Source organism: Pagrus pagrus, assembly GCF_965226575.1.
Source record: "Pagrus pagrus genome assembly, chromosome: 6".
Classification (NCBI taxonomy): domain Eukaryota; kingdom Metazoa; phylum Chordata; class Actinopteri; order Spariformes; family Sparidae; genus Pagrus; species Pagrus pagrus.
In genome coordinates this window covers 6661695-6682279 of record NC_140190.1, presented here as the reverse complement: position 1 = coordinate 6682279, position 20585 = coordinate 6661695, and the positions used below count along the sequence as shown (strand labels likewise).

General features: G+C 41.2%; 2 protein-coding genes across 5 annotated transcripts in view; one reads left to right on the top strand and one right to left on the bottom strand.

The window, feature by feature from the left end:
• Positions 1-5520: 5520 nt before the first annotated feature.
• gabra5 (gamma-aminobutyric acid type A receptor subunit alpha5) overlaps positions 5521-20585 on the bottom strand; it is a 30241-nt gene continuing 15176 nt past the window's right edge. For all 3 annotated transcript variants that reach the window (XM_084355470.1, XM_084355469.1, XM_084355468.1), the window contains 4 exons: positions 13962-14105; positions 11203-11355; positions 10850-11061; positions 5521-9568 (listed from right to left, as the gene is read on the bottom strand). In XM_084355470.1, the coding sequence (XP_084211596.1) occupies positions 9278-9568; positions 10850-11061; positions 11203-11355; positions 13962-14105 (800 nt within the window). In that variant the 3' untranslated portion in view covers positions 5521-9277. The remainder of the gene's footprint in view (positions 9569-10849; positions 11062-11202; positions 11356-13961; positions 14106-20585) is intronic.
• The window catches only part of gabrb3 (gamma-aminobutyric acid type A receptor subunit beta3), a 42918-nt gene continuing 40402 nt past the window's right edge, over positions 18070-20585 (top strand). Inside the window, exons 1-2 of one of the 2 annotated variants that reach the window (XM_084355465.1) lie at positions 18070-18114; positions 18439-18629. In XM_084355465.1, coding sequence (XP_084211591.1) covers positions 18541-18629 — 89 coding nt within the window. In that variant the 5' untranslated portion in view covers positions 18070-18114; positions 18439-18540. The remainder of the gene's footprint in view (positions 18115-18438; positions 18630-20585) is intronic. The other variant, XM_084355467.1, reaches the window with a different exon arrangement.

Below are 20585 nucleotides of genomic sequence, written 5' to 3'. Positions count from 1 at the left end.
TTAAACGCCTCGTCAGTAGTCCCACCTTATGTTCCATGACTTTGTGACATCACACTATGTCAGCATGTTACACATTTGCATAATTCATCCGTATAGAAGTGAAGCTAACTAGAAGCTGAAAACACGACAGAGCCGTCCAGAATCACGTAAGCGGTGCCGGCCCAGGCGTGTGTGAGCAGACCAATCAGAGCAGACGGAGGAGCCTTAAAGAGACAGAAGCTAGAACAGCTGCAGCACTGGACAGCATGAGAAAAAACTGATTAAACCTGGAAATAAGCATAATATGTCTCCTTTAAAATGCTGTTATTAATATAATACATATCTCTTCATTGATTACCACCTGCATTGTGAGCACAGGTGGTGCAGCCTCTTTGGATCTCTTGTTATTCATTTGAAAAGCTCACACATCAAAGTGCTGTCGAGCTCCTTTATAGCTGCCAAATTCTACTAATTGGCATGCAGCCTTTGTAGCAGTGTGTGTAACTGTAATTGAGGGCCCTTGTCATACTGTGTTTATATTGTCTGCTCCTGTACCTACAGTAACAGTGGTGTCGACAACCAGCAGTGGAGACTTTAAAGGGGAACTCGAGTGATTTAGTGATGCACTTTTTTTTAAAGTTTGAAACAAAACACTCAAAAATCTGTGCAACAGAGGCCGAGATATACCGACTGTCAGACACGAAGCACAGGCACACAGAATCCTGCATTTCTGGCATATGCCCACTTCTTTTAATATCCACACTTTCAGTACATAATGCAGGTTTTACATTATAAAGAAAACATCACAATAACATCCTCAGGGTTATTTCTCTTCAGACTTCTGTAAAACCCCCTTCACGGTTCCCCTTTAAATAAAATGTCCAGTGAATAAGGCGGGGAATAACACCAATGAGCTCATGCTGTATAAAATAGGTCCTATTAGGAGATATTGAAGTGGCTCTCTCTCTCTCATTGAAACATTCGAGCACCAAGAAGGGAACAATAATATATCCTCTGTCGGCCTCTTGTGTTTTTCCTCTGATACGTGAGACTCAAGCACTTGAGATAAATAATCCCTTGTAAACAGCCAGAAACCCATAAATATAGTTTAGATTGTGAATAATGTCTCTGCAGCATCAGAACAGCAGACTCTCCTTCACCCTGACACAACCCCGAACCTCTCACAGCAACAGTAGCACCGAGACCGCTGCACGGCCGTGGTCAGCTACAGTCACACCGTCTAACAGACAGTGATCCTGTGCTGCTGTTGTCTGACTGCTGTCATCCTCTGCTGGTTAAAACAGGAAATGCAGACACAGCCAGAGCAGCAGGAGGAGCTCATGTGAACATAATCAGAGCAAACATCATCTGTATAAACCAACTGGAACCTCGTTGCCTCCTGTTTACCAGAGAGTCATGTGCAAGAAATAAACCTGGGTGGTGCTTCGTTTTAATGACTTTAGATTATTTTAATGGGTTTTTTGTATATTAGAGATAATACTGTAATTATCTATGTTTACCATCAAACTTGTTTATTTAGCATGATTGTTCATATTAATTCTCATCGTAGCAAAACATGAAAAGTGGAAAACATTTTACAGTCGGACCTTTTATACAGTGTTGTTAGAAGTACTCTCAAGTCATACTTGAGTAAAAGTCTTAAAGTATCTGTTATTAAATTAATTATTAAAGTAATTTTAAGGCTTTAAATGTCTTTAAGTATCAAAAGTACAAGTAAAATGATCTATATATTTATATCTATATATACTGTATACAATGGGTTGACCCACTATTGAGCTTGCAAACTATCGGAACTGATATTCAGCATTTTTCTGACTGTCAATAAAATAAATTAATTTTAAACTGTGCCACTTTCTGATGCAGCATGTAATCTTCAATGTAACTAGTCGAATAAATGTGGAGTAAAAGGTTCAATATCTGCCTCTGAAATTTACACAAAAACTACTGAACAGACCTTCATGAAACTTGGATGGAGGACGAGAACAGACCCCTTTCAGTTTCAGTGGATCCAGATGAAGGCACAGATCCAGGAAATTATTTCTCATTTTCTGTAACATTGTGAGAAAGAGCTTTTTTTTTTTTTTTTACATTTTTGTTTATTCCTTGGAATAATGCATGGATCTTGATGAAAAAAAATCAGGAATATTTAGGTGGCTGGTATCAATTTGATGCAGATCCTTTCAGATCTGTTGAGCTAAATGATGTTTTAGCAGTTGTGGGTGGTTTAATCCAATATTAAACTCAATAATCCTAAATCACTCTCAAAGTTTAGTCTTGACTACATTAAAGAGGAGTGTTGGGCCTTAGTGCCATTGTTAGTTACCACAGTGAGAGTTTTGCAAACGTAGACTCTGCTGTAAACGTCACCACCTCCAGAAGCAGGTTGACATTTGTCGTCATGCATTATTTATAAAGTACATAAAGTTACGACTAATAGTCTGAACTTAAGGTTTTTTACTGACCTTTCAAAATGCTTCTTTTTTTAACAATGCATCAGTGCACAAAGATAACATACCTGCACAGCACATGTCTCATCTATGATTTACAATTTTTAATGTTGTTGCAGTCTCTGCACACATGACACTCAGCTGCACCGTGTGCACTGACCAGGAACAGCAGAACACCACAATGTTACAGGAGAAGGTGGGCTGCACCCTCATGTGTGGCACGACGGTGATGAGGTCGCCAATCAATCATTAAAACTTTATTTAAATGGAAAATTTTAAATAAATCAAAATGAAATTTAAAAAAAATAATAATAAAATCTGTTTCCATGGAAATACATGAGGTCTGACTAATGAGTGGAAACCAATCAGTCCCAACAGTAGACTCCTATACGTAATGAAACCTAGTTTACTACTCCAGCATGTAGGCCGACCCCTCAGGCCGAGTCTGAGCCAACGTTAATGCTTTCTGGAGACCGTTGGTTTCCCAAACTGAAGATGTACAACACATACAAACACAAGAGTCCTCAGCTCACTCAGCTAACTCGTTATAACTGCTCAAACTTTGCTTTAACTCAAATAACTTATTTAAACTCTGTTTGTAGCTGTGTTTTTATGGAGCGGTCTTGTTCTGACCTCCCTGTTATGACGCTTGCTTTCATGTAGTATTTTTATATTTCTTAACTTTGCTCTCCGTTTCCGTTTGTCATCCTCTGTCTGGCGCTTGAATCTTGTTTACTGAGATTTAAAAGTGCTACATTACTTTAAAAAGGCTTTTTATTACCTGTGTACACCTGCAGGGTTTGAATCAAGGTGACCTGATGTTTTTTTAGAAACATTATAATTCACTTCTGTAATGACGTCGTATTTTTGTCGTGGGGATACGTGATCTGACGTCTGCTTCCTGAGATCAATACAGAGATATAATCAACAGCTGCATGCTGAAGGGTTCATGGAGAGAAAATGTCAGTTACATTGACACACTGACAGTGTTGCAGCCCTTTGTGCCTCTGCAGAGGAAAAGGTGGACTCACGCTGGAGTGTGCAGTAACAGTGTAGAGTGCTCACTCAGCACTCCAGAAATCAAATTACATCAGTGAGCTACATGCAGGAGCTGCAGATAGTTTGTATGCTGATAAAGTGGCTGCAGTATATGTCTGAACATAAGATACAGCGAGTGTCCTCTCATCCCCACTGACTAAGCAGTTTTGCAGACGTGTCATAGATAGTAGCCATAATGAATAGTGCCTTATATTAGAAGTGCACACACACACACACACACACACACACACAGGTTTTTCACTCTCAACACTTCTCTACTTCTTCAGTCGGGCCTGATCCGCAGCCTGTAGGAGCCTGACTGGTGCTGGTACCAGGTATCTCTTGACACATGAAAAGTCCTCAATATGGACTTGATTTCTTTTTCCTGAGAGTCACATTAAGAGATTGTTGCCACGCTCACATTTGTATGATGAATGTAAAACTATAACTAGTAGGTGATTAGCTTAGCTTAGCATAAAACAGCTACACTGGCTCTGTCGGAGACAGGAAGTTAACACTTCATTCAATCTCTTTTAGATTAGTGTCGGTAAATCTGAGTAAATTATTTGTCGGCTCTTCTGGTTTCTGTTAAATGAAACTGAACGACTGAATTGTGGAGAATCTAACTGAACTAACCATGTATAGCATGTCCATAATGACAGAAGTTTAAACACTAATATTGTTATAAGCTGCTCTGAACTAGCTTGAATGGGACCAATTTGACTCGTAGCAGCGCCCTCCAGTGGTTTTACTGCTTCACATCCACGCCAACGTGAAGAACGCAAGGAGGTTTGTGGCTTGTCACAATTACATCACTTTAACCACTGGAGTGTTTTTGTTAATTTGCTCCAGACAGACGCAGTCCCATCTGTACAGACAGTAGCTGTAAGCTAGCTAGCGTTCAGCTCAGCCTCTGACTCATTTCAGAACTCACCAGAAATTCTGGTTCTTTATGTGATTTCCCTCCAGTCTCGCTCCTTTAAAAAATAAAAACATACCCTACATCAAAGTAAGTCAAGTTTCAATTGTTTGAATCAGAGGAAGGGCCTAAAAAAAATAGTTAAAGCCACGATGTGTAGGATTTTAAACGTTTCTCACCACTGGTAGAAGAAAGCAATGATGGATGAGCAAGTACACTATTATTTGTCTCTGTTTCTGCTCAGCCAACTAAATTATCTGTATCCATACTCGGAAAGGTCAGGCTCAAACCATAACATGTTAATTTAAACCTGACATTGTTATTTGTTTATCAGAAGTTGCTATATTTAAACTATTGAAATGAATTGTACTTCAGATTGATCGAGAGAGCAACAGAATTATTTGCAGAACATTTTTGAATGATTACGTTTCAATCAGCTACCCAATAAGGATAGAAAATGTCTTTAAAGTTACCATTTTACTGCACTGACCTGCCTCAATAACAACTGAAACTGGCTCAATAAGTATGTCATATGTAAACATGTGTGCACAAAGGTCAGAAAGCAGCAGCACATTCTGATCATGTGGTGGATGTGAGAGGACAGCCCTCCTTCACCAGCGCTGTAGCCCATCTCTGCTTCTCAAGCTATACACTATGATTGATGTCATTTGGTGCCATCAGTGACAGCTTAATTTGGTGTAGAGTACGGGCCTGCAGAATGGAAAAAGCAACTTAAATGCAGCTAAATCCTTGACAAACAGATGTGAGCCAGATGTTACCGCCACAGAGACCCCCAAGATGGATTTACCAGTGGGCCGACTGTAGAGGCTGCATGATCTGGATGTGCATGCGTATAATCAAAGGAGAGACGGCACGTGCGAGGCCGTTTGTTCCATCAAGCAAGATTAAGGCAGCGTTTTTTTTTTTTATCTATCACATCCACTGTGATTTACTGCATAAATGTATCTAAATATGTACTGTAGATTCATACAGTCTCTACTGAATCACGCTGCACTTATCTGGGATCTCGCGGCGCAAGATAAGCAAATGTTGGGCCACAGATGACACACGATGATGAAGGTGTTTCATTATCACTGAGCAATAACGGCACACAACTGGAGTCAGTGAAGCTTTATTTGAAATCAGGTATGCATAACAATTAGGAAAGAAAAATGGTTTCAATACTGGCCCAGACCTTTAACACTGGTCATCTGCACAGGTCTTTTTACAAAAAAAAACAAAAAACAAGACAGTTTTAAAGGAGCATTATGTAGTTTTGGGAAAGAAATTACAAGCAGTTTACGCCGAAACAAAATAAATAAACTCTTCGTTTTCATGACTGAATACACTGAATTGACAAACTGACCTTAAAGGACAACACAATCTCATACTATTCTACTTTTATTAATATTTGGCGGACCCTGCCACCTTTCTAGGACCTTATTTTCCTCTGAGAACAGCTTGTTATGGAAAAGATAAATATTTCTGAGTCTGTCGTATCACATAAGAGTTTTAATTTCTTCTCCAAAACTACAAAGTGCCCCTTTAAATCAAATCAAATCATTCGTTAAACATGGTCAGAGAGCACTGTGCTTACAAAGAGGGACGGGATCAGCTAAAAAGAATCAGAGTACAGCCATATATAGAAAAAGACTATTGCCAAAAGGATCGAATTTGGATAAAAAGACATGAAGGTCAAAGGTCAAAGGATCACATATTACCATCAACAGAAGTCATTATTCATATGAGCATTATTTATTGCTTCAGATATTTGCACTTAAAGAACAGCCTGTACGTAAAGTTCACTTAAATGTAATAATACAATACAACCGGTGCGCTCCATAAACTAATTCAATAGAAGGCATGAGTAGATCACATTCGTATTTTAATCCTTCACCCAAACAAACAACAGGCTCAGATTCTACGTGTTTGTTCATGTGAGAACTGTGAAGACCGCAAAGAACGTAACTCTGCTGAGGTGAGTGTCGTGCATGCAGCCTTCTCAGTGAGTGTCAGGCAAAAAGCTGGACTTTCTGTGGTCATGAGGTGGCTTTTAAAAGCACTTTACCTTCCTTTGAATATGCTTATTCGCTTTGTTGCTGAGAGAAAAGATCGATGCTGCAAATGCTGTAAATATGAAGCCAGAGTCAGGAGACAGTTAGCCTAGCTTAGCATGAAGACTGGAAGCAGTGGGAAACAGCTAGCCTGGCTGTCTGGAGGTAAAGAAATCAACTTTCTAGCACCTCTAAAGCTCACAACTGTAATTAAAAACTGAAACTAACCCTTGTTTGCTGCCTTTTGCAAGTTAGAGTTGCAAGTTAACTCCTGCACACTGTCTAACTTGCTACGCTTTGGTACTAGACCTTCATCAGGCAAAGGTCTTGTAACCAAAATGTTGCAAATAAATGTATCTTTTCATGTTAGTTAGTGTTGTGGGAGTTTGCTTGCTACCTTTGGTCTACTCCTCCCTCTTCCACGCACCTGGCTCAGGGAATAGATATGGAAAGTATTTTTTTGGAAGAATAAAGTCAAAACAAACTGCCACAGTCTCAACTTGCACCACTTCTCCTGTAGCGATGCTTTAAGTCGACCATAATCAAAAGACTGGAGTGGAGAGAAACTTGCTTTCATGATTTGGGGTTACAGTTTAGTTATTTCCTGTTTTATGTTGAAAGTCTCTTCTCATGTTTCATGATTTAATCGAAACTTCCTGTCTTTGTCTTTTTCCCACCTTTTTTCCTGTTCACCTGTTTCATTTGTAAATTAGTCCCTTTATATTTTAATCAGATGTTTTCCTTCACTTTAGTAGGAGTGAAATGTTGTCATTATTAAACTTACATATTTATCACATAAACAAGATACAAGGTGTTTACGAGTCAGACTTAAAGGAGCTAATAGGTGCGTTTCTTTGCTAGGCTAGCTTTTCCACTGTTTCCAGTCTTCATGATAGGCTAAGCTAACTCTCGTCTGGCTTGACCTCCATATTTACTACAGAGTACAGACATGTAATCATCTAATCTGAGCCTTGTCAAAGAAGCAAATAAGCATATTTTCTAAATTGTCGAAGTACTCTTTTTCAGAAATTTCCCCTCTTTGTGCTAAGCTAAGCTTCAGATTTACTGACAGACGTGAGTGTTATCAATCTTCTCCACTCGCTACCAGCAAGAAAGTGAATGCTCATTTCAAACGACCCCCTTTACGATAACATTCCCACATTATTGACAAGTTTACATTAATGCTTATCTTGTGTTTTTTGCCTGCAACCATAAAAAAATCAACGCATCATGTGGTCAAGAATGGTCAAAATACAATAACCCAGTCATTGTGACCTGATAGCCTGATAAGCTCAAGTCAAACTCTTCAGTACAGCAGTTACTCTAAAAAAAGTGATCCTGCTCAAAGCATTCAAATATTTATCAAGAATATTTGCAAGGTGTCATCAAAGCTAATAGAAACGACAAACTGATTTTAAAAAAAACTGTTTTTAAGAGAGCATTGTATGTTCGGTCAAAAATTGCTAAAGCTCAAGCTATTCTGCTCATTTCTCAATATCTGGTCAATGAAGCACTAGACTAAGAGTAACACTGTGTTGCTGTATATGCATAACATAGAAGCTAACCTTTACCGGCTTAGTGGTGCTTTTCTAAAAGCAGGGCATATATACATATTCCTTAAACTACATACATACATACAGGATTCTCGACATGGTGACCTGGAAACAGAAGCTGCCACTATCACTTAAGCTTGAAATCTGTCCCCATTTAAAAAACAGAAGAATTAGTACATGGGGAACTGGCCATTCAGAAAACTAGCACAGAAAACAAATGAACATAAGGAGGAGATGATTTAATGGCTTCTGAAAAAGTAACTGCAGGAGATTTCAGTGCATTCATAATGAGTTATCACACTCTGAAGGCAACACATTTAGCATGGCTATTCATCTGCTTATAACAAGGAAGCAAAGTCCCATGTGCCTGGGCCCAGCCGCGCATACCTGGACCTCCAAGCCCATTTGTACAAAGTAAGAGTTATAAAGGTAAAAGCCGCTTTTTGAGTAATAACACAGTAAAAATGTTTGTTTTGCATAGCATTTGGCCTTGCTGTACCATCACCTACCGTAGACTCAAGAAAAATATATAAATGCCAAATGCTTAAATTTTTAAAATATCAGAATTAGGCAGAAACTGATCCGTGACTGGAGTCCTAAAATGAGATAAATTAAACTGTCTTTAAAGGTCCCATATTATAAAAAGTGATGTTTCCTGTCTTTTTTTGACGAATACAAAGGTCTAGGTGCGACATAAATACTGTTAAAGTACAGCATCAAATGCTCACAATCTTTTTTCAGAAACTGTCCCTTTAAACGAGTCTTCAGGACTTCTGTAACGTTGTAATGTAAATGTTCAGCCACCAGCACAACCGTGGTTACAAAAAAACACCCGGCAGAGCTGATGTGGGCCTGCTCAGGCCTGTGAGAGCTGACCAGTCCCGGCTTTTTCGGGGGGCGGGCCTTAAAGAGACAGGAGCTTTCAACAGATGGTTAATAGAGGTGCTGCAGCGATGGAAACAAATGTGTTGAACACTAAAGCATCAAAATATTTTCTAGTAGACAGAGAATAAAAGTATGAACCAGAAAAATGAGCATAATATGGGACCTTTAAGAAAAAGTTGTAGAACACACACACGTACAAACTCAAGGCAAACATGGCAATGTTTTTCCTGAAGCGACAGGCATGCAATGTTATCCAATGACCTAAAAAAAAAACTCATTCTTCAACTATGATACGAGGACTAAGTGCTTGGCATTGATTTTGATTGCGTTCCAGTTATGAAATCCTGAAGTGGTTGTCAGGAGGGTGAAAGGTCGCAGAGCTTACACAGCTCCTTTGATCACTGGTTCCCTATTGAGATACGTGGCCCAGTAGACCAGGTTGAAGGTGCCAAACAGCACTGGGAACACTATCCTGGACATCTTGTCAATCTTGCTCACGCTGTTGTAAGTCTTTTTGGGGTCTGGGGCCTTGGTTTCAGAGGGTTTAAGCTGTACAGCCGTGCTGTTTGAAATGGTAGAGATGGACGCATCCTTCGTGAGGTTGGTTGTGTAATTCACACCAGCCGAACAAGTGTTGTTTGGCTTTTTGGACAGAGCCAAAGGGTCCTTCTTCTGTAGGGAGAAAGAAAAGGCATTGATTGAGCGTAGACCACAACAGGTGCTGTGCATTCTTCGGACATAATAAAACAGGTAGTTAATAACACGGGCTCACAAACAGAAAAAGAGAGAACAGTAAAAGATGGCCAGTGCAGGTGGAAACCGAGGATCAATGTCCTTGGGCAATAATGAAGTGGCTCTGTGCCACAAATCTGGCACCTCACAGTGAATGTATTGATCCACTATTTCTGAACTCCTACATCTCGCCCTAATTCATCTCTTACTTTATAATCATGTGTGACATCAACTTTTTCATCCCTCCTCTTTCTCCAACTTTCTACACTACTACTCCTCTACTAGGAGGTGATAGGGAGGAGAGAATGAATAGATCACAGAGAAAAATGCCAGTGAGTCATTTTAAATAGCTATTGACACAGCCTGAACCCACAGAAAGGTTTAAAGCTGCTGTGACATTTTTCTTTTTCTATTGCAGCGTATGCTCTGGAAACGACCGCCTCTGGAGCAGTTACCTTCACATTCTTAGCTCCTTGGATAACTTGTGCTGCAGCAGGAGAAATGTCAGTTTCTGGATCGTATATTTTCTTGTTAAAGCAGCGCTGATAAATATTTTTATATAAACGATGGGGCAGATGTTTAATATGAAAGGTGTCGCTTATAGTGTCAAATCCACAGTAAAGGATCAACCCAACTCTGCAGTTTTCCAGGGTCTTTCTAGACTTTGTTTGGCTACAGTCGCCACTTTAACTTGACTTGTTTTGGTCCGCTGTCACTGCTCTCATCAGCCTTATTTCCAGGTGCATCAAGCAGCTGTTTTCAGCAAAAAATCTCTAGCAAACCAACTGTACACACGACCTGTCTAACGCCAAACGTCAGAAAGACAAAAATAGCAACCAGCTGGTGAACAAAGGGAAGTGTGTAGCAGCTAAAAAGACGGGTTTTTGTTTTTTTGGAGTTGAGGACCAAAAGTTCTTAGTGTGATCCAAATATGGCAACTTCTAACAACTGCAGGCAGAGTTTGATGCTTTTCAAGTTTATCTTTTTTGTTTATGCATTTCTGGTATTTGCAATCTCGCTACTACCAAACACCCTCCACTGATTACACTCATTCTTTAGCCTTCATTACTAACCTTAACTTTAAAGTCTTAGCCTCAAAACAAACTGTTAAACTTGAGTCCAGCTTTTTGGTCCCCAGAATAAATTGGTCCTGAGTTGCCAGGTCCGGGTCCCCACAATGTGTTATCAACATGGACACACACACATATAAACAGTACATACCTTGGGCTGTTGGGCCTCCATCGCCTTTTTTCCATCCCAGGCCCAGCTCCTCTTGGTGAAGTAGTTAACTGTGGCAAACTCGATAAGAGCGGAGAAGACGAAGGCGTAGCACACTGCGATGAACCAATCCATGGCTGTCGCGTAAGCCACTTTAGGCAGCGAGTTTCGAGCACTGATGCTGAGAGTGGTCATGGTGAGCACTGTGGTCACGCCTGGTGGTGGAGAAAAACTGGGTCACGCTTACTAACCAGACGTACTACTGAGATTTTATTCCAACAGATTGAGTCTTTGTCAAAGACGGCACGCTTCAGATCATTTACACTAGTAAATGTGTCTGTGTGGTCCAAACTCACCAAAGACGGTCCGTGCTGGCACAGACTCGCGGTTGAGCCAAAAGGAAACCTGTGACAGGATTACAGTCATGAAGCAAGGCATGTAGGTCTGGATGACGAAGTAGCCGATCTTCCTCTTCAGGTAAAAGTGAGCCATCATCACGGTGTATTGACCTGCAGCAAGCAGCAGAACATAAGCGGAGGAAATACTCAGATTACATGCAGCTTCCTCTGGAGCCACAAGAGGCTTTATACTACTTTTTTCACATATGCAGTATTACTCCCCAACACCTGTAAACACACTGTCATGTGTAAAATTGGTGGAGTTGCCAACATAGTACACAAGATTTCAATACAATATATCTGCAATAACACAATATGAAATAAAGGGTCTTCTGCAATGGGGATAAAGTTTATTGAACTGCATTCATACTAAAAAATAACTCAGTTCCTGTCTGACAAAGTGTCAAACTGTCTGTTCTGAGCCAACATTAATACTGTTTTCACTCATCAGATCACTCTACTGTAAATCTACCTGTGTGCTTTACACCTGTCGCTGTTGGCCCATTTACAGAACGGTGCGTAATGCCACATATGTCACAGACAGTTCATGCTGACCTCCCACATCGAGTAACTTCTCTATGATGACACTGATGAGGATAACCTATTTGTTGTTAATGTTCTTTTATAATCATTTATTTATCTCTGACATATTGTGCCTGGGGATTCCTCTCATTCCTTTTTCTTTTTTTTGTATTTGCTGTCATTAAAAATCTGTGTCTGGGGATGTGTTGTTTTCATTTCCTTCAATCAGTGGGTGGTGTGACATCCTCGGAGGCTGTGATTAAGTCAACTTTACTTGTCGACCTCCAGGCCAGAATACGCCTCTAAATACGAACAGTGTGAGCAAAAATTATTGAAAAACAGTTTGGCAGGGGAAATCATCACATCCTGTTAATCAACTGAAGATTGCATTTGAAGGATTTTTTTTTTTTTCTCAAAAATCCTGTCGAGCCATGGAGTCTGATAAACTATAGAAAATCCACAGATGACTGCTGCTTTCTCCTGGCAAAATCGGATTTTTCTGTCTCACTAATCCCTTGTCACAATCTGCATCCTGTATCTCTCTCTCTCTCACTGTCTCTCTGGCTCACTCGCTCTCTCTCTCTTTCAGTGTGTGTGTGTGTGTGTGTGTGTGCGCAACAGACAGTCCATCCCCGTCCTGTCAGGCCGGGCCACTCTTGATTGGGGGACATACATCCTTGCCTGCCTGAGCTTCGAACACTAAAACAGAACCTGGATCAGCGGTGATTACAAGCAGGTGCACAGATGACTGACGCAGAGGGGGGTTGAGAGGGGCTGGAGGAAAAGTTTGGATGGTCCGTGCGATGCGGCGACAAGCATCATGTCCTTAATGAAAAGGGCACCTGTGTTGCTCCGAGGACTACTAGCCGGCAGCCCTGCTCCGTGCGGGCACGACTGGGCGAGCCCCGCTCTGATCTGACTGCCTGCTGGGCTTGGAAAGTGGATGGAAATCTGCAAGGCGTGAAAATGCGGTTGTGGTGGATTTTACTGTTTGGTTTTTGGAGTGTCTGCGGGGAACTGCCGTTCATAGCGGAGAACAACGCTGCTATGTTGGTCAACTGGTAAGTTCAGATAAAAAAAAAACCATCTGTTGATCTCTTGTGATCTGAAAGGCGCTGGCGTGTGTGTAATGTAATGAATTCACAAGGTTTCCCCCTGTCATCGCTTCCATTCCTGTGTCTATATTTTCATCCCCTTCAGATTAACCTGTCAGGGTCAAAGGTCGCCTCTGCCCAGTGTGAGCCCTGTGCTGAGCTATTCTCGGCTTGTTAAAGAGGGTTTGTACCTCAGATTAGCAATGCTAATTAAGGCCATGCTGGGTCTGTGTGTCTGAGCGGTGCTGAGGGAGGGGGGGTGGAAGTGAGACAGAGAAATATAGCAACCTGTGTGTTCGTGAACTTGTTGAGCGTTTCGAGTCGTTCACCGGCAGCGTTGTCGGATTTCCTCCTGCTGCTTATAACCGCACGCTTAACGCTAAATATACAGTCGCACGCATTATCCAGTGTCATCAGCATCTTTCGGGATAAAGCGGCGAGCTCTGTATACATTACAGCTATAGGAATAAACTCAGCAGCAACAAGCGGGAGGAATGTATTATCATACTTCTTTACATAACAGAATTAAGCAGATGCCGCGCGGCCCCCCTCCACGTGTCTCCGCCGCCGCAGCCAATCCCCGGGCCGTGACGTCACTCGGTAAAAGCACAACTGATGGGCCTGCATACGGATTAACCCTACAGACCCAATGGCTCAGACCACGGATAAGTGATTTTTTTTTGCCCCCCTCCCCTCCTCTACTCTTCTCTTCTCTGGCTGCCCCAGAGACAGCTGGCTATGTGTGGGAGGCGTCCTCAAATCCTTGTGATTCATTCATTGTCTCTATCCAGCTTGATTTGAAAAAAAAAAAATAAAAAAAATCTTCTCACAACATCTTTGGATGGCACACACTGTAATAACACAGAGCTGAATAATAGGGTTGGAGCTTAACATCCCTGCTCCTGTCTGAAGCTACTGTACCAGCGCTGTTGTAAAGGAGGAAATAAGTGAGTGATGGAAGATAACGGAGGGATTAAGCCGCAGGAATTCGAGCCGAGGTGTAGATGGGCGTGTGTATGATTTAGAGTAGGTTATCTTTAATCTGAGGCCTGGTCGTCCAGGGTCATGTGACGGTTTTACTCTCGCCTCGCCTCACCGTACCTCGGCTGGTGTAGATGTCCTCCGTTCCTGCCGTCTGACCAATCAGATGATACTGATTGAGCCGAGAGCCTTCCTCCGCCACCACCACAGACTTGGCTGCTCCCTGAGTCCACGTGTAGACCACCTCCGAGACTGGATACGCATCTGTGACAACAAAACAGAAAGAAGCACAAACAAAATTGCTCATAAGAAGTTAAATAAAAGTATCTTTGTTTCACTTGTAAATTTAAGGTTTGACTTCACTGTTAACTGGCTCCAACATCTCCAATATGGTTTGTTTCAAGGTTCATTTATTTGTCATTCTACAACAAAATGTTGTAGCGAATGTGGCGTTAAGTCTCGCTTTTCATTTCGGCGTCAAGGGTTAAAAGGTTAGCCCGGCCACACCGGATGCATGAGTCGCGCCTCTCACGTGCGTGTCAATCGAGGCTGCTACGTCGCTTCACTTAGAGATTTGGGGTCTCGCCTATTTTTACCCAGACGTGCGCACTGTTCTCTGAAAAAAACAGACCTGAAACCGACAGTCGTATCGTCATCCTGCCAGCGCCTCACTACAGTTTAAATGTCTGCAGAATATGTGATATGTACTCCTGTATCTTTTGGCCGGCGGCAGCAGGTTGAGCAGACTGTGGCTGGGATGGATGTATACATTTATAAATATGTATATATGTCTTTATATTTTTATGAAGAGAAGGGGAGTGATAAATCATTCATCCATTATCAGACAAAGAAAATTCCCCTGAATAAAAAGATGTACGGCACTTGACGCTGACTGCTAGAATAGGGTAGGAAAACAATATAAATACAGGAGAGTCAGGTGACCCACAAATGTCCCGGCTCTTTGAAGGTTAAGGTGACATGAAGCTGTATCAGTGAATCACTAAATTGTACATAATGAAATACAGACATTACTTCAGCCAAATACTGATCCACACACTGCTGCTGATGCATCGGGGGTCAAACGTAGAGTCACTTTGGATAAATACTTCACTGCATCATTTCCTGAACAGCAGCCTGAAACTAAAACGTCGCTCCCCATCAGCCCAGAAACATGAATGAATGTTTTTTCTACATGATTTCCATGTTCTCTCTAAGCTTTTGTTGTTATTTCCTCTCGACCAAAGATGAGTTTGATAAATTACATGTTACGTGATTACAATTATGTAAGAGCTGCATTTTGGTCATGTTAGTTTTCCAGGTACAGTCATATTCAGCTCCCCTGCTGTGAACTTTGATATCATAAAAACACGAACATGGACTCAACCGTTAAGCAGATAAACTCACATCGCTCAGTTGTTTTTGTCAATAAAAATGGACAAGCCATTCTCATGTCACTTTATTCAGCTCAGCACAACAAAGTAGATGAAAGTAAACTAGAAACTGTGTCACTGATGTTCAGTGACCACACAGCGCCGATACAGAGATCAGTGATGTGGTCTCAGAGCTGTTTCTATTTTTCTGTTTTTATTTTTTTATGCCTAAACAAACTAAATAACTTTCTTTGTTTTCATGACTGAATAAACAAAATAAACAACTGATCTTAAAGGACAACACAATTTGTTTACATGTGGCGGACCCTGCCACCTTTCTAGCTTCAAACAGTGTTCTGGGACCTTATTTTCCTCTGAGAACACCTTGTTTATTCACTTATGGAAAAGATAAATCTTGTGCATGTAAAAGGTTTTAAAAGTTAAAAAGTCTGTTCCTGAAGTGCCTGACACGCCTCGTCAGTAGTCCCGCCTTTAATTCCGTGACTTCTCGACATCACTAGGTCACCATGTCACACATTTGCATAATTTATAGAAGTGTAAGTGAAGCTAACTGGAAACTGAAAAATCGACAGAACCGAACTGGCTCAGGCTGGTGTGTGCTGACCAATCAGAGCAGACTAGGTATTTGGGAGGCGGGCCCTAAAGAGACAGGGTTTAAACAGAGCATCTCAGACAGATTACCTCAAAATTATCATGTTAAGTAGAATATTAAATTTAAGTTGTATGAGCTAAAATGTTTGAACAACTTAAAATTATTAGTCTACTTTATATGATAATTTTGAGGTAATAGGTTTCGTCGATTTTTTTTTAAAGTAAAGTCACTTTTTAATTTTTTACAGTGTAGTAAAAATGATAATACATTGTGTAAGTAATATGTGTCCTTTAAGGAGTGTTTTTCAGTGGTTTCTACACAGTATTTGCAGCAGGAGGGCAGAAACTAGTGTTGACAGACCTCATATATTTACAAGCTCCAGAGAGTTCGGGTCAAATATTCTCCTGTTGTAGCAGAATTTACTTCCGGCTCTCCAGAAACATCAGCAGCTAACTGTTTACATGTTGTGTTACTGTGTTCCTCGGCTTTATCATGTATCTAGCTTAGAAATGTGGCGTGGCTGTGATACAACACTTGACCTTTGACCCACTTTGCTTCATTACACAGAGATTAACTTTGGTGTCACTGTTAAGAGCTCGTGTTTGGATCTGATGTAATCAGTTTGAGCGCTGCACAATACGCAGATGTTACTAATGGTGTGATGTTATGTGTGAATGTTGGCACAGTTCGACGGATTGAATGATTCGAGGTTCGCTCACGGGGGTTTGACCTTTTTACTGTAGCTTTACTATTTCAGCAGCCTGCAGAATGCAAAAAACACTCTCAGTGGCTCGTACTGTACCGTCGTACAACCGCACACATACTGTAGATGCACTAAATCTGTGTCTAGTGTGTGTGTGTGTGTGTGTGTGTGTGCCTGCTTGTGTGTGTGTCTCTCTCTCAATTGTACTGCAGTGCAGCGTCCAATCTAACAGTATTGCACTAATCCAGCAACTGTGGTGTTAGAAGACTTCACAGCAATTTAGATTGACCCGAGTCAACCAGTCTGTGGATTATCGTCTCAAAGACACGCTGCATTGTCTCAAACACGTCTCTGCAGAGCTGCCTCACATGAGCCGCTGAATTTACAAACACATTAGTTGTACTTTCACAATTTATGGCAAAAACTGACTTCACTCCTTCTGCTACTAATGATTTTGTCCACAATTGAACGGTCCAGAGTGCTTTGTCTGTAGATTACCACCACAGTTTTGTATGAGGGAAGATAAAGATACATTATGTAATGGTTTTAGCCATTCATGTCTTTATAAGGTGCCACTAGCTGGATTTTGTTTGCTGTTTCCCCATTTCCAGTCTTTGTACTAAGCTAACCTGCTATAGCTGCTACGAAACTAAGCTGTTTGCTCTCACTTCATATTCAGCAACCCGACAGATGTATCTATCTTCTTCTTTAACTCTAGGCAAGTAAGTGAGGACACATACTTCCAAAAATGTGATACTGTACGTTTAGTAAAGCAGCTCCACTGGACGAACCTGAATGAAAACAGCACGAACAAGTACATGATAAAAAAATACAGACAGACCTATTTTGTCTCTATTACCCCATTTTCTGAACTTAAATATCATCATTCTCTGAGTCTGCACCCATACTTATAGATTCTGGGGTTACAATACGTAACCAACGTTGTGTTGCAAAGCATGTTTAGCATGCTAACTAGCTAGCCCGGCCCTGGATCCTGTGCTAGCAGTGTAAACACCAACATTCTCCTGATGCTCTGAGCTCCCAGTCCGAACTACTAGCTGCGCAGCTAACTGAGCTAATTAGCTAACAGCAGCTACAGTTGGCAGCAGTTTAGCTGTTACTCTGGTGATATGCTGCTATTTGTTTGAGTATGAATACAACAGGTGGCAAATTCTTACGTATTGCACCTTTTAAAGATGAACTTTTTCAATAAAATGTCCCTCCTCCCTAATTTAACCAGACAGAAATCTGGTTGAGAAGCCAAACAATTATTTGGGTTCATGTATGGCAGCACCGTCAGACAGAACAAGTGGACTCCAGTCGTTGTCTTTGGGCACACCCCCCATCCTAGGATAAAGAGAGATTTGTCCCCCTCAATAACCTTTATCAGTAAAAAAAATGTCATTTGAAATTATATAGTAACATGCATTGAAAACACTTGCACAACAATGTGTTTTTAAGTTTCTAAAGATTGGTTCCCCCTGCTCTGTGCCTCACAATGGTTGGGTCCACCGCCAATCAACCTGCTCCTCACACACCTGTCTCTGTGGAGGTCTCTGAGTGTGCTGGTGGTGCTGGCCGACCACAGTAAGTAGATATTTTGCAAAAGTTGACTTTAAAGGAAGCAGCTCTTTTTGTCTTGTCACAAAGTTTTTTTAACTTGAGTTTTAGCTTAAAACAGCTCCACAGACGCGCTGTAGATCACTTGAGGTCTTGTTAAAAGCACCTGGTTTTGTTGCGACAAACGGGGCTACAAAATGTCCCGGGGGTGCCGGTAAAGACCTTCAGCAACCGCTCCTGAGAATGCTTTCTGTTTACTGCCCCCGCCCCCAACAGTGAAGTGAAAAATCTGGGTGGAGGGCTAATAACATAACTTCAGACTTAACTTCTTATTATGTCACTGTCATTTAGGGATCCCTGATTTAAAATGACTCCCAGTCTATAGCAGCCGTGCCGTTTCAAATGGATCTCTGGATCTCAAATCTCTGATCCTTTGTGAGGAGCCAAAAGTGAATGTGGGCACTTTGTGAAGTTGCAGACACGCAGCGTTTTCCCAGGTCCTTGACTGATTTGAAGTCTTGCTCCTGCTGTTTGCCCTTCAGGTAAATTCCTCCACACAGGCTAGTCCAACAACACATCTCAGTGAAAAGTTGAAGCTGCTTTTACTCTGGCTTTGGTAAATGATGATATATATCTTACATTCCAGCCCATGACTTCTTCTGTGCATCTTTAAGTGCAAAGAGATATAGGTTAATGAAAATGTAGGAATACAGCTTCACAAGCAGCGGTTTATCTGCATAACTTCATTGTGGGACAAACATTAACAAGAAACAGGATGTGATCTGAAATAAGAAATGATTTGAAATGCTTTCTAGTTGCATTTCAGGTCATTTACAGGTGCTTCTCTTTCTTTTTTTCATTTGTAGGAGCAAGTTTAATAGTTCAGCAATGAATTGATCTTTTCGTCTCCTCCTCTCGCTTGCTGTGGTACCAACAATATTTCTTCAATCCAACTGAAATCATTCTGAGTCGAGATTCTAACCAAACTGTGTACATGAACGCTAAAAAAAGCGATCCGATAAGATGTGTTGTTACATGTATTCAATCAGAATTTAACTTGTTTGAAATGCGCAAAGTGTGAAGTGTCTAATCTGACAGAAACATAAGCAACGTTGTTCTGATTGGGCTGTTATTCTGATTATTAGTGGAATATTAGGGTCCATGTAAGCTGCTGTGTGTCGTTTCTTCACCTCTGATATTGTTTTTAAAGTTTTTTTGCCGAAATGTAGAAGAATTGCCCATAAATTCATAACTCATTTACCCATTAAATGTGAAGCTGCAGCAGATGTTTAGCTTAGCTTAGCATACGGACTCAAAGCAGGGGGAAACAGTTGTTTACCCTTCGACTTCTGTACAGACTAAAATAACAAGATTAAGATTAAAATGCTAATTAGTGAGCTTTAGAAGTGCTGGTGGGCAGATATTTTAACCTTTCGACAGAGTCAGGCTAGCTGTTGTTTTTTTAATGCTAGGCTAAGGCACAGCTAAAATGTCCCAGCTGTAGCTTCAGTTTTTCTTTTTGTCTAACTCTCTGCAAGAAGACACATACTGCAACTGTGAAGGCAGAGTGGTTTAGCATTAGCACTAGCACATTAGGTTTAGCATTAGCACATTAGCCCAGCAGCAAAGCAGGCACAACTGAAAAGACAGCTGATAGCTGACTTTGGAGTAAATGTACTGTATACCAGTCTTTTTGTCAACCAAAGGGGTACGGCAAGCGATTAAATGCATAAAACAATGCACTGTATGTGATGTATATGGCTAGCTTCACACCATCGTGTCATGCCAGTGTGTTAACATTATTCAACCACTTTCTATCCGTCACACACTTCCTTTAAATTGTGCCACAGACACATCTGTATACTGTAAGACTGTTTCGATCTAAAGGAACCATAAGGCTGAGAGCGAGACTGATGATAGAAGAGCTGAGTCCATGAGAGGTGATTAACACAAGAGCAGAGGACAGGTCTACTGTAGCTCTGAAAGCCTTGAGCTCATGGGTGAGTGCTATCCGTTCGGTCAAAGGATTAGCTAGGGTTAATGGAGTCGGAGAAAACAGGATATACAGCACCGCGGCAACTTCTGCAGCTTATAGCCTCGCATAGGCTGTTGTGTTACTGTGACACGAGGTCTTCACAATCATTTCATGTTCAGCAAAGTGCTTCTTGTTCTTAAGTTAGCGTCTTGGTTTTTGTTGGATATCGTGCGGTTCACTTTGTCACGTCTGATGTAATGGATTACACTCAGACATCTTATATAAACTCTTTAAGAACAGACTCTAGAGGTGAGAAGGTCAAAGGTCAACTCATAGATATCACCATGAAACTTGGAAGTGCAATATGTAAGGATGTTGAATTCATACTCAAATAGGAGGCAGCACAACAGCAGAATAACCGCTAACTGCTGCCAACTGTACGTGCTAGTTAGCTCAGTTAGCCGTGCAGCTAGCTCCCTCGACTGGGAGCTCTGAGGACGAGGAGGGAGAGAGCCACTAGCAC